This window comes from Bombina bombina, unplaced genomic scaffold (genome assembly GCF_027579735.1).
Source record: "Bombina bombina isolate aBomBom1 unplaced genomic scaffold, aBomBom1.pri scaffold_832, whole genome shotgun sequence".
NCBI lineage: Eukaryota > Metazoa > Chordata > Amphibia > Anura > Bombinatoridae > Bombina > Bombina bombina.
The window spans coordinates 142,501-157,465 of record NW_026511241.1 but is presented as its reverse complement, the minus strand read 5'-3'; the positions used below and the strand labels follow the sequence as shown (position 1 = coordinate 157,465).

Genomic DNA, 14,965 nt, shown 5'->3' with positions numbered 1-14,965 from the left:
TTTTTTTTTTTATTTTAAACAAGCTTTATTAAGTTTGGCAAGAACATACATATAACAGCCAGCAGTGTACATAGTATGTTCGAACAAATAGCAGGGGTCCTGTCCACCTTATTAGGCGGCCCAGACCACCACAATAGAGATATCAGTAGTACAGATTATTCAGAGAGAAAATAATATGAGCATGGTAGTCCAATAGGTTTGTCAGTTTCTTGCTTCTTTTGCTTTAAGAACAGAGCTATAGTCTTGAGCTTGTATCCTCGAGCTAGTGAGCTCGTGGTGTTAAAATGCTATAGTCAGTCAAAACATAAACTTAGGGATTTGACATCAGATATTAAGGCAAGGTTATACAAATCTATTATCCCAACTCCATTCTTCTTTTTTGTAGCCGAGGCAAAATAGGCTAGAGGGTATTGTCGGCTATACCACTTAGGTTCATGCGCTAACTCAAAGTGTGTTTACTGTATGTACACTAGATCCAGGGAGAGGGGATTTTTTTTGTTGCTTCATAAACATTTTTGTATTTAAACAAGCTTTATTGAATGTCAGTAAGGTTGGTACACAGAGATAAACATTGGCAAACAGAATCTGGTACAGTTATACAATACGATTCAAATGTCTGCAGTAAAAGACAGGTATTTGTAGGGAGAGGGGATTTTTAACAGCTTCTCCTTTCAGAGATATAGCTTCAAGTGGAGTTGGTGACCAAAGAAAGTTTTTGTTTTAAAGCTCGACATCTGGATAAAATGTGAAAGTTGTGCATGTTTGAGCCAATTTGCAAGCCTTCCCCCTCCTATTTCTTTCAATTTCTCCTGTTCTTATAACTTTCCCTTATCAAGAAGTTTGACTGGTGGGATAGTATAGTCCCATTCTTGCATTTGTTTAGATCCACTTTTTAGCCCTCCCACCATTTCCACGTTTAAAGGTATGGGGAATAACGGGGAACGCTTGGATGATGTATTATAATCAGAAGAGACAATTTAGTCCCACATACTAAAAAGGCGTTGGTGTATATATAAGTGAAAATGGAGGTCTGAGATCTTCGTAAACCCAGCATAGGGCCTCTATTCTCTGAACCTTTAGGATATGTGAATCCATAGCTACCCAGGCTTTGTAAGACTCACCTTTTTACTCACCACAGCTTTTATTACGACAAGTTTACATAGGACAAATAGAAATATACAGTATGTACACAATAAACTACAGTCTCTTTCAAGTCCACTGCAATGTTTTGTGTTCACTCTTTGCTTCTGTCAATGTGGTGCTACTTTTTTTTTCCCTCATGAGTTTGCAAAATTGGATCTCTGCTATTTTGAAGATATGCTTCTGTTTGTTCCATGATAATCAGTGTCCTTAAAGATCAGGCTATTACAGGAGAGGGCTAAGAAGAATGCAGCATACAGGATTCTGATTATAAACTGATCTAGAAATAACATTGTTGAATTTTTAACAGCAATGCGTCACATTTAAATATTATTTTGTATGTAGTTAAATATAAATAACTTTATCTGATAATAATCCGGTAATTGCTTCTGTGTTTCCTTCACAGAACGGCTCGCACCATTGACAGCCTTGCCAGTCGAATCGAAGATCCTCTGATCCAAGCCCATTGGTCAAGCATCAATGATGTTTATGAATCGAGTGTTAAAGTATTAATAACGTCACAAGGTTATGAGCAGATATGCAAGTAAGTGATACACATGAGCAGGAGGTATTTGACATACAACAAATTATTGATTGTGTTATGCATGAAAAGTCATGGTCTATGATTAAGGCTCAAGCCGAAACACGTAAGACCGTTTTTTGAGCCTATGTTTGCTACAAGGTGGTCTGTTATTTTTAACTGATGGAATAAAGATGTACTATTTTTAAGGATTCCACGTTTATATGCTATTTTTTGGATTAAAGTATTAATAACGTCACAAGGTTATGAGCAGATATGCAAGTAAGTGCATACACATCAGCAGGAGGTATTTGACATACAACAAATTACTGATTGTGTTATGCATGAAAAGTCCTTCAGTATGTAAACATTAATTCATAGTATGGGCCTAGATGCTAGATCTTTAGTGTTTAACCAGGTGACTGATCTTTGCCATTTTCCTACAAAAAGTTCAGGTTTTAAGCTTAGTAAGCGATTGATTCCGAGTGACATATGATTATTACAATTTATATTACAATGCAACTTCAACTTGCTAACTGTAGGTATCATTTTATATTTGTTTTGTGGAATTTCAGAAATGTATTTAGTGTATCCATGGTTCTTTTGTCTCTGCTGATTATCATGCTCCGACATGTACCATCAAAATACCAATATTTTGTTTTTCCAGAGAAATCTGTGATGTATGTTGGTAACCGATAGCACAGTCGTAAAATAAGGGGGCAAAACCTTCTTTAGATATATCAGGGAAAGAAGAGAAAAACTAAGGTTGGAATAGTAAAACTGAAAACATTTGATGGTAGAATATTAGATGGAGATAAGCAAATTGCTGTCTTCACGAATGATTGTAAAGATAGAATGTCTACATTAAGGGATGCTAAAAAAAATGGAAAGGAGCTTAGCACTAATCCTTTTTTAAAGTGGATGAGATTTTGTTGGCATTATCAAAAATAAATTTAAAAAGTCAGTGGGTCCTTATAATAATCATCCAAGGGTTTTAAAGGAACTTCGATCTGTGCTAACTGCACCATTAAAGCGATAGGCTAGTCAAAATTAAACTTGCTAGTGATGTATGGGATATACAATCCTACCAGGGGGGGCAAAGTTTCCCAAACCTCAAAATGCCTATAAATACACCCCTCACCACACCCACAATTCAGTTTTACAAACACTGCCTCCTATGGAGGTGGTGAAGTAAGTTTGTGCTAAGATTTCTACGTTGATATGCGCTTCTCAGCATTTTGAAGCCTGATTCCTCTCAGAGTACAGTGAATGTCAGAGGGATGTGAAGGGAGTATCACCTATTGAATGCAATGGTTTTCCTCACGGGGATCTATTTCATAGGTTCTCTGTTATCGGTCGTAGAGATTCATCTCCTACCTCCCTTTTCAGATCGACGATATACTCTCATATTCCATTACCTCTACTGATAACTGTTTCAGTACTGGTTTGGCTATCTTCTATATGTGGATGGGTGTCTTCAGGTAAGTATGCTTTCATTACTTAAGACACTCTCAGCTTTGTTTATGTATTTATATAAAGTTTTAAATATATGAATTGTACTTATATTTGCCATGATTCAGGTTTCAGTATATTTCCTTTTGCAGACTGTCAGTTTCATATCTGGGAAATGCATTTTTTTAGAAAAAAAATTCTTACCTGGGGTGTAGTCTTTTTTCAGTTGACTGTCATTTTTCTAAATCGCGGGCAGAATTAGGCTCACGAGGGCGCAAAATGCTAACGTTTATTGCGTCATTCTTGGCGCAAGATTTTTTTGGCGTGAAGTTACGTTCGTTGATGCAAATTCGTCATTTCCAGCGTCTTGATTGACGCTGGGTCCTTTCACAAGGTTGCGTCATCTATGACGCGGGTGTGTCGTTTCTGGACGTTTTTGGCGCCAAAAAAATATTTTTCCGTTTGTTGTGCGTCATACTTGGGCCAAATATTTTCATTATTTTAGACCCCATTCCTATTTGCCTCTTGCCTTTTTCTATGTCAGAGGGCTATTCTGTTTACTTTTTTTCCCATTCCTGAAACTGCCATATAAGGAAATTGATAATTTTGCTTTATATGTTTTTTTCTCTTACATTTGCAAGATGTCTCAATCTGTTCCTGTCTCAGAATTCACTGCTGGATCCTTGCTGCCTGATAACAGTTCTACCAAAGCTAAGTGCATTTGTTGTAAACTTGTGGAGATTATTCCTCCAGCTGTGGTTTGTAATAGTTGTCATAATAAACTTTTCCATGCAGATAATGTATCCATCAGTAATAGTTCATTACCTGTTGCTGTTCCCTCAACATCTAATGCACAAGACCCTGTACATTTAAAAGAATTTTTTTCTGATTCTATTCAGTAGGCTTTGTCTGCCATTCCGCCTTCTAATAAACGTCTTCTCATAAGGTTGATGAAATTTCAAATGACCATTAACATACTGAATTATCCTTCTCTGATGAGGATCTGATTCAGAAGATCCTGCCTCAGATATTGACGCTGATAAATCCTCTTATTTATTTAAATTGGAGTATATTCGTTCTTTGTTAAAAGAAGTGTTGATTACGTTGGATATGGAGGAAACTAGTCCTCTTGATATTAAAACTAGTAAACGTTTAAATTCTGTTTATAAACCTCCTGTGGTTATTCCAGAGGTTTTTCCAGTTCCTGATGCTATTTCTGATATGATTTCTAAGGAATGGAATAAGCCTGGTACTTCTTTTATTCCTTCTTCAAGGTTTAAAAAATTGTATCCTTTGCCAGAAGATAGATTAGAGTTTTGGGAAAAGATCCCCAAAGTTGATGGGGCTATTTCTACTCTTGCTAAACGAACTACTATTCCTACGGAAGATAGTACTTCTTTTAAAGATCCTTTAGATAGGAAACCTGAATCTTATCTAAGGAAAGCTTATTTATATTCAGGTCATCTTCTTATGCCTGCAATTTCTTTGGCTGATGTTGCAGCTGCTTCAACTTTTTGGTTGGATACTTTAACGCAAGAAGTATCGGATCATGATTTGTCTAGCATTTTTAAAGGGAACCACAACACCTGCTTGACATGTTTTAAACTAACTTTCTCCAACATAGGTGTGTCCGGTCCACGGCGTCATCCTTACTTGTGGGATATTCTCCTCCCCAACAGGAAATGGCAAAGAGCCCAGCAAAGCTGGCCATATAGTCCCTCCCAGGCTCCGCCTACCCCAGTCATTCTCTTTGCCGTTGCACAGGCAACATCTCCACGGAGATGGCTAAGAGTTTTTTTGGTGTTTAAATGTAGTTTTATTCTTCAATCAAGAGTTTGTTATTTTAAAATAGTGCTGGTATGTACTATTTACTCTGAAACAGAAAAGAGATGAAGATTTCTGTTTGTAAGAGGAAAATGATTTTAGCAACCGTTACTAAAATCGATGGATGTTTCCACACAGGACTGTTGAGATGAATTAACTTCAGTTGGGGGAAACAGTGAGCAGACTTTTGCTGCTTGAGGTATGACACATTTCTAACAAGACTTGGTAATGCTGGAAGCTGTCATTTTCCCTATGGGAACCGGTAAGCCATTTTCTTAGTTTAGTATAAGAATAAAGGGCTTCATTAGGGCTTAAAAAACTGGTAGACATTTTTCTGGGCTAAAACGATTACTTTACTAAGCATATTTGGCAGATTATAACTATTAATAGTTATTATAATCTTGGGGATTGTTTTAAAAAAACGGCAGGCACTGTATTGGACACCTTTTTCACTGGGGGCCTTTTCTAGTCATAGGCAGAGCCTCATTTTCGCGCCACTAATGCGCAGTTGTTTTTGGAAAGCAAGGCATGCAGATGCATGTGTGAGGAGCTAAGAACCACTGAAAAAGCTTATAGAAGGCATCATTTGGTATCGTATTCCCCTCTGGGCTTGGTTGGGTCTCGGCAAAGCAGATACCTGGGACTGTATAGGGGTTAAATGTAAATTTGGTGTGCAATACTTTTAAGGCTTTAAGATACTGTGGTGAAATTTTGGTGAATTTTGAACAATTCCTTCATACTTTTTCACATATTCAGTAATAAAGTGTGTTCAGTTTAAAATTTAAAGTGACAGTAACGGTTTTATTGTAAAACGTTTTTTGTGCTTTGTTGACAAGTTTAAGCCTGTTTAACATGTCTGAACCATCAGATAACGATGTTCTATATGTATGAAAGCCAAGGTTTCTCCCCATTTAAATATATGTGATAATTGTGTCATAGTGTCCAAACAAAGTAGGGACAATAATGCCATAGATAATGATATTGCCCATGATGATTCCTCAAATGAGGGGAGTAAGCATGGTACTGCATCATCCCCTTCTGTGTCTACACCAGTTTTGCCCACACAAGAGGCCCCTAGTACATCTAGTGCGCCAATACTTATTACCATGCAACAATTAACGGCTGTAATGGATAATTCTATTGCAAACATTTTATCCAAAATGCCTACTTATCAGAGAAAGCGCGATTGCTCTGTTTTAAACACTGAAGAGCAAGAGGACGCTGATGATAACTGTTCTGACATACCCTCACACCAATCTGAAGGGGCCAGGAGGGAGGTTTTGTCTGAGGGAGAAATTTCAGATTCAGGGAAAATTTCTCAACAAGCTGAACCTGATGTTGTAACATTTAAATTTAAATTAGAACATCTCCACGCACTACTTAAGGAGGTATTATCTACTCTGGATGATTGTGACAATTTGGTCATTCCAAAGAAATTATGTAAGATGGACAAGTTCCTAGAGGTTCCGGTGTCCCCTGATGCTTTTCCTATACCCAAGCGGGTGGCGGACATAGTAAATAAGGAGTGGGAAAGGCCCGGCATACCTTTTGTTCCTCCCCCTATATTTAAGAAATTATTTCCTATAGTCGACCCCAGAAAGGACTTATGGCAGACAGTCCCCAAGGTCGAGGGGGCGGTTTCTACTCTAAACAAACGCACTACTATTCCTATAGAAGATAGTTGTGTTTTCAAGATCCTATGGATAAAAAGTTAGAGGGTTTGCTTAAAAAGATGTTTGTTCAGCAAGGTTACCTTCTACAACCAATTTCATGCATTGTTCCTGTCACTACAGCTGCGTGTTTCTGGTTCGAAGAACTAGAAAAGTCGCTCAATAAAGAATCTTCGTATGAGGAGGTTATGGACAGAGTTCAAGCACTTAAATTGGCTAACTCTTTTATTTTAGATGCCGCTTTGCAATTAGCTAGATTAGCGGCGAATAATTCAGGGTTTGCTATCGTGGCGCGCAGAGCGCTTTGGCTAAAGTCTTGGTCAGCGGATGTGTCCTCCAAGACCAAATTGCTTAACATCCCTTTCAAGGGTAAAACACTGTTTGGCCCTGACTTGAAAGAGATTATTTCAGACATCACTGGGGGAAAGGGCCACGCCCTTCCTCAGGATAGGTCTTTTAAGGCTAAAAATAAGCCAAATTTCTTCTGTTATGTGTGATCAGTCCACGGGTCATCATTACTTCTGGGATATAACTCCTCCCCAACAGGAAATGCAAGAGGATTCACCCAGCAGAGCTGCATATAGCTCCTCCCCTCTACGTCAGTCCCAGTCATTCTCTTGCACCCAACGACTAGATAGGATGTGTGAGAGGACTATGGTGATTATACTTAGTTTTTATGACTTCAATCAAAAGTTTGTTATTTTAAAATAGCACCGGAGCGTGTTATTACTTCTCTGGCAGAGTTTGAGGAAGAATCTGACAGAGATTTTTTACTATGATTTTAACCGGAGTCGTTAAGATCATATTGCTGTTCTCGACCATCTGAGGGAGGTAAAGGCTTCAGATCAGGGGACAGCGGGCAGATGAATCTGCATTGAGGTATGTGGCAGTTTTTATTTTCTGAATGGAATTGATGAGAAAAGCCTGCCATACCGTTAAAATGACATGTATGTATACACTTCAGTATTCTGGGGATGGTATTTCACCGGAACTACTGTGTTAAAGGTCACTAATCCTTTTAATAACTATTCTCATGTTAAACGTTTTTGCTGGAATGTAGAATCGTTTACATTGCTGAGGTACTGTGTGAATAAATATTTGGGCATTATTTTCCACTTGGCAGTTTTTTGCTTTAATTGTGACAGTTTCGTTTCTCTTCACTGCTGTGTGGGAGAGGGAGGGGCCGTTTTTGGCGCTCTTTGCTACGCATCAAAAAATTCCAGTCAGCTACTTTTATATTTCCTGCATGATCCGGTTCATCTCTGACAGATCTCAGGGGTCTTCAAACTTCTTTGAAGGGAGGTAAATTCTCTCAGCAGAGCTGTGAGAATTCTTATAGTGACTGTGTATAAAAAACGTTGTTTTGTTTTCTTATGTACAAATTTAATTAGTGTTGTTTTTTACTAATGGGAACAAACCTTTGCTAAAAGTTGTGTTGTTTTAAAGTTTGATGCAATAACTGTTTTTTCAGTTCATTATTTCAACTGTCATTTAATCGTTAGTACCTCTTTGAGGCACAGTGCGTTTTTTTGCTAAAAAAGATTATAACCAAGTTGTAAGTTTTTTTGCTAGTGTGTTAAACATGTCTGACTCAGAGGAAGATATCTGTGTCATTTGTTCCAATGCCAAGGTGGAGCCCAATAGAAATTTATGTACTAACTGTATTGATGCTACTTTAAATAAAAGTCAATCTGTACAATGTGAACAAATTTCACCAAACAGCGAGGGGAGAGTTATGCCGACTAACTCGCCTCACGCGACAGTACCTGCATCTCCCGCCCGGGAGGTGCGTGACATTTTGGCGCCTAGTACATCTGGGCGGCCATTACAGATAACATTACAAGATATGGCTACTGTTATGACTGAAGTTTTGTCTAAATTACCTGAACTAAGAGGCAAGCGTGATCACTCTGGGGTGAGAACAGAGTGCGCTGACAATGCTAGGGCCATGTCTGATACTGCGTCACAGCTCGCAGAGCATGAGGACGGAGAGCTTCATTCTGTGGGTGACGGTTCTGATCCAAACAGATTGGACTCAGATATTTCAAATTTTAAATTTAAATTGGAGAACCTCCGTGTACTACTAGGGGAGGTCTTAGCAGCTCTCAACGATTGTAACACTGTTGCAATACCAGAGAAACTGTGTAGGTTGGATAAATACTTTGCGGTACCGGCGAGTACTGACGTTTTTCCTATACCTAAGAGACTAACTGAAATTGTTACTAAGGAGTGGGATAGACCCGGTGTGCCGTTCTCACCCCCTCCAATATTTAGAAAGATGTTTCCAATAGACGCCACCACTCGGGACTTATGGCAAACGGTCCCCAAGGTGGAGGGAGCAGTTTCTACTTTAGCTAAGCGTACCACTATCCCGGTGGAGGATAGCTGTGCTTTCTCAGATCCAATGGATAAAAAATTAGAGGGTTACCTTAAGAAAATGTTTGTTCAACAAGGTTTTATATTACAACCCCTTGCATGTATCGCGCCGATTACGGCTGCGGCAGCATTTTGGATTGAGTCGCTTGAGGAGAACCTTAGTTCCTCTACGCTAGACGACATTACGGACAGGCTTAGAGTCCTTAAACTAGCTAATTCTTTCATTTCGGAGGCCGTAGTACATTTAACCAAACTTACGGCTAAGAACTCAGGATTCGCCATACAGGCACGCAGGGCACTGTGGCTAAAATCCTGGTCAGCTGATGTTACTTCTAAGTCCAAATTACTTAATATACCTTTCAAGGGGCAGTCCTTATTCGGGCCCGGTTTGAAAGAAATTATCGCTGACATTACGGGAGGTAAGGGCCACGCCCTACCTCAAGACAAGGCCAAAGCTAAGGCTAGACAGTCTAATTTTCGTCCCTTTCGGAATTTCAAAACAGGAGCAGCATCAACCTCCACTGCACCAAAACAGGAAGGAGCTGTTGCTCGTTACAGGCAAGGCTGGAAGCCTAACCAGTCCTGGAACAAAAGCAAGCAGGCCAGGAAACCTGCTGCTGCCCCAAAGACAGCATGAACCGAGAGCCCCCGATCCGGGACCGGATCTAGTAGGGGGCAGACTCTCTCTCTTCGCCCAGGCCTGGGCAAGAGATGTTCAGGATCCCTGGGCACTAGAGATCATATCTCAGGGATACCTTCTAGACTTCAAATTATCTCCCCCAAGAGGGAGATTTCATCTGTCAAAGTTGTCAACAAACCAGATAAAGAAAGAAGCGTTTCTACGCTGCGTACAAGATCTGTTAACAATGGGAGTGATCCATCCGGTTCCGTGGTCGGAACAAGGACAAGGGTTCTACTCAAACCTGTTTGTGGTTCCCAAAAAAGAGGGAACTTTCAGGCCAATCTTAGATTTAAAGACTCTAAACAAATTCCTAAGAGTTCCATCGTTCAAAATGGAAACTATTCGGACAATCTTACCCATGATCCAAGAGGGTCAGTACATGACCACAGTGGATTTAAAGGATGCTTACCTTCACATACCGATCCACAAAGATCATCACCGGTATCTAAGGTTTGCCTTCTTAGACAGGCACTACCAGTTTGTAGCTCTTCCATTCGGATTGGCTACGGCTCCAAGAATCTTCACAAAGGTTCTGGGTGCCCTTCTAGCGGTACTAAGACCGCGAGGGATTTCGGTAGCTCCGTACCTAGACGACATTCTAATACAAGCTTCAAGCTTTCAAACTGCCAAGTCTCATACAGAGTTAGTTCTGGCATTTCTAAGGTCGCATGGATGGAAAGTGAACGAAAAGAAGAGTTCTCTCTTTCCTCTCACAAGAGTTCCATTCTTGGGGACTCTTATAGATTCTGTAGAAATGAAGATTTACCTGACAGAAGACAGGTTAACAAAACTTCAAAATGCATGCCGCGTCCTTCATTCCATTCAACACCCGTCAGTAGCTCAATGCATGGAGGTGATCGGCTTAATGGTAGCGGCAATGGACATAGTACCTTTTGCACGCCAACACCTCAGACCGCTGCAATTATGCATGCTAAGTCAGTGGAATGGGGATTACTCAGATTTGTCCCCTACTCTGAATCTGAATCAAGAGACCAGAAATTCTCTTCTATGGTGGCTTCATCGGCCACACCTGTCCAGGGGAATGCCATTCAGCAGGCCAGACTGGACAATTGTAACAACAGACGCCAGCCTACTAGGTTGGGGCGCTGTCTGGAATTCTCTGAAGGCTCAGGGACTATGGAATCAGGAGGAGAGTCTCCTTCCAATAAACATTCTGGAATTGAGAGCAGTTCTCAATGCCCTTCTGGCTTGGCCCCAGTTAATAACTCGGGGGTTCATCAGGTTTCAGTCGGACAACATCACGACTGTAGCTTACATCAACCATCAGGGAGGGACAAGAAGCTCCCTAGCAATGATGGAAGTATCAAAGATAATTCGCTGGGCAGAGTCTCACTCTTGCCACCTGTCAGCAATCCACATCCCGGGAGTGGAGAACTGGGAGGCGGATTTCTTGAGTCGCCAGACTCTTCATCCGGGGGAGTGGGAACTTCATCCGGAGGTCTTTGCCCAAATACTTCGACGTTGGGGCAAACCAGAGATAGATCTCATGGCGTCTCGCCAGAACGCCAAACTTCCTCGCTACGGGTCCAGATCCAGGGATCCGGGAGCAGTTCTGATAGATGCTTTGACAGCACCTTGGAACTTCAGGATGGCTTATGTGTTTCCACCCTTCCCGCTGCTTCCTCGATTGATTGCCAAAATCAAACAGGAGAGAGCATCAGTAATTCTAATAGCACCTGCTTGGCCACGCAGGACTTGGTATGCAGATCTAGTGGACATGTCATCCTGTCCGCCTTGGTCTCTACCTCTAAGACAGGACCTTCTGATACAGGGTCCATTCAAACATCAAAATCTAACTTCTCTGAAGCTGACTGCTTGGAAATTGAACGCTTGATTTTATCAAAACGTGGTTTTTCTGAGTCGGTTATTGATACCCTGATTCAGGCTAGGAAGCCTGTTACCAGAAGGATTTACCATAAAATATGGCGGAAATACCTATACTGGTGCGAATCCAAAGGTTACTCCTGGAGTAAGGTTAGGATCGCTAGGATATTGTCTTTTCTACAAGAAGGTTTAGAAAAGGGTTTATCAGCTAGTTCATTAAAGGGACAGATTTCAGCTCTGTCCATCTTGTTACACAGACGTCTGTCAGAAAATCCAGACGTCCAGTCCTTTTGTCAGGCTTTAGCTAGGATCAAGCCTGTGTTTAAAGCTGTTGCTCCACCATGGAGTTTAAACTTAGTTCTTAACGTTTTACAGGGTGTTCCGTTTGAACCCCTTCATTCCATTGATATAAAAATGTTATCTTGGAAAGTTCTGTTTTTAATGGCTATTTCCTCGGCTCGAAGAGTCTCTGAGTTATCAGCCTTACATTGTGATTCCCCTTATCTGATTTTTCACTCAGACAAGGTAGTTCTGCGTACTAAACCTGGGTTCTTACCTAAGGTAGTCACTAACAGGAACATCAATCAAGAGATTGTTGTCCCATCCTTGTGTCCAAATCCTTCTTCAAAGAAGGAACGTCTTTTACACAATCTGGATGTAGTTCGTGCCCTCAAGTTCTACTTGCAGGCAACTAAGGATTTTCGCCAAACTTCTTCCTTGTTTGTCGTTTACTCTGGACAGAGGAGAGGTCAAAAAGCTTCTGCTACCTCTCTCTCTTTTTGGCTTCGTAGCATAATACGTTTAGCCTATGAGACTGCTGGACAGCAGCCTCCTGAAAGAATTACAGCTCACTCCACTAGAGCTGTGGCTTCCACTTGGGCCTTTAAGAATGAGGCCTCTGTTGAACAGATTTGCAAGGCTGCAACTTGGTCTTCGCTTCATACTTTTTCCAAATTTTACAAATTTGACACTTTTGCTTCTTCGGAGGCTATTTTTGGGAGAAAGGTTCTTCAGGCAGTGGTTCCTTCTGTATAATGAGCCTGCCTATCCCTCCCGTCATCCGTGTACTTTTGCTTTGGTATTGGTATCCCAGAAGTAATGATGACCCGTGGACTGATCACACATAACAGAAGAAAACATAATTTATGCTTACCTGATAAATTCCTTTCTTCTGTTGTGTGATCAGTCCACGGCCCGCCCTGTTTTAAGGCAGGTAAATATATTTTAAATTATACTCCAGTCACCACTTCACCCTTGGTTACTCCTTTCTCGTTGATTCTTGGTCGAATGACTGGGACTGACGTAGAGGGGAGGAGCTATATGCAGCTCTGCTGGGTGAATCCTCTTGCATTTCCTGTTGGGGAGGAGTTATATCCCAGAAGTAATGATGACCCGTGGACTGATCACACAACAGAAGAAAGGAATTTATCAGGTAAGCATAAATTATGTTTTTCGTCCCTTTCGCAGAAACGGACCAGCCTCAAATTCTACACCCTCTAAGTAAGAGGGTAATACTTCTCAAACCAAGCCAGCCTGGAGACCGATGCAAGGCTGGAACAAGGGTAAGCAGGCCAAGAAACCTGCCACTGCTACCAAAACAGCATGAAGTGTTGGCCCCCGATCCGGGACCGGATCTGGTGGGGGGCAGACTTTCTCTCTTTGCTCAGGCTTGGGCAAGAGATATTCAGGATCCTTGGGCGCTAGAAATAGTTTCTCAAGGTTATCTCCTGGAATTCAGGGAACTACCCCCAAGGGGAAGGTTCCACAGGTCTCAATTATCTTCGAACCAAATAAAAAGACAGGCATTCTTACATTGTGTAGAAGACCTGTCAAGAATGGGAGTGATTCATCCTGTTCCATTAGGAGAACAAGGGATGGGGTTTTACTCCAACCTGTTCATAGTTCCCAAAAAAGAGGGAACATTCAGACCAATTTTAGATCTCAAGATTCTAAACAAGTTTCTAAGGGTTTCATCGTTCAAAATGGAAACCATTCGAACGATCCTTCCTACCATCCAGGAAGGTCAATTCATGACCACGGTGGATTTAAAGGATGCGTACCTACATATTCCTATCCACAAGGAACATCTTCGGTTCCTAAGGTTCGCCTTTCTGGACAAGCATTACCAGTTTGTGGCACTTCCATTCGGATTAGCCACTGCTCCAAGGATTTTCACAAAGGTACTAGGGTCCCTTCTAGCGGTGCTAAGACCAAGGGGCATTGCAGTAGTACCTTACTTGGACGACATCCTGATTCAAGTGTCGTCTCTGTCAAAAGCAAGGACTCATACGGACATTGTCCTAGCCTTTCTCAGATCTCACAGGTGGAAAGTGAACATAGAAAAAAGTTCTCTGTCCCCGTCAACAAGAGTTCCCTTCTTGGGAACAATAATAGTTTCCTTAGAAATGAAGATTTTTCTGACAGAGGCCAGAAAATCAAACTTCTAAGCTCTTGTCAGGTACTTCATTCTGTTCTTTTTCCTTCCATAGCGCAGTGCATGGAAGTAATAGGTTTGATGGTTGCGGCAATGGACATAGTTCCTTTTGCACGAATTCATTTAAGACCATTACAACTGTGCATGCTCAGACAGTGGAATGGGGATTATACAGACTTGTCTCCGACGATCCAAGTAGATCAAAGGACCAGAGATTCACTCCGTTGGTGGCTGACCCTGGACAACCTGTCATAGGGAATGAGCTTCCGCAGACCAGAGTGGGTCATTGTCACGACTGACGCCAGTCTGGTGGGCTGGGGCACGGTCTGGGAACCCCTGAAAGCTCAGGGTCTATGGTCTCTGGAAGACTCTCTTCTCCCGATAAACATTCTGGAACTGAGAGCGATATTCAATGCTCTCAAGGCTTGGCCTCGACTAGCAAAGGCCAAATTCATAAGGTGTCAATCAGACAACATGACGACTGTTGCATATATCAACCATCAGGGGGGAACAGGGAGTTCCCTGGTGATGGAGGTGCATCCGGGGGAGTGGGAACTCCATCCGGAAATCTTTGCCCAAATAACTCAATTATGGGGCATTCTAGACATGGATCTGATGGCCTCTCGTCAGAACTTCAAGGTCCCTTGTTACGGGTCCAAATCCAGGGATCCCAAGGCGACTCTAGTGCAGTGGTTCTCAACCTAAGTGACCACAAGGCCCAGTAAATTTTAGCCGGACCTGTCCAGGGCCCGGTAAGCATCGGGGGTGGGTTGGAGTAGGTTTGGAAGAAATTCTATATATATATATATATATATATATATATATATATACTGTGTATATATATATATATATATATATATATTTACACACATATATATATATATATATATATATATATACACATATATATATATATATATATGTGTGACAGGGGGTTAATTATAACATACAAAATGTATATATATATAAATTGGTGTACAGTGGGATAATTAATTGGTGTCAGTGGGATGGATATATATATA

The 14,965-nt window shown here is 41.2% G+C and overlaps 1 protein-coding gene across 1 annotated transcript in view; it reads left to right on the top strand.

Annotated features, from left to right (window-relative positions):
• Positions 1–1,546: 1,546 nt before the first annotated feature.
• Positions 1,547–14,965, top strand: part of LOC128643662 (mediator of RNA polymerase II transcription subunit 17-like) — a gene marked incomplete at its 5' end in the record, with an annotated part of 45,901 nt that continues 32,482 nt past the window's right edge. Inside the window, one exon of the mRNA XM_053696488.1 lies at positions 1,547–1,684. Coding sequence (XP_053552463.1) covers positions 1,547–1,684 — 138 coding nt within the window. The remainder of the gene's footprint in view (positions 1,685–14,965) is intronic.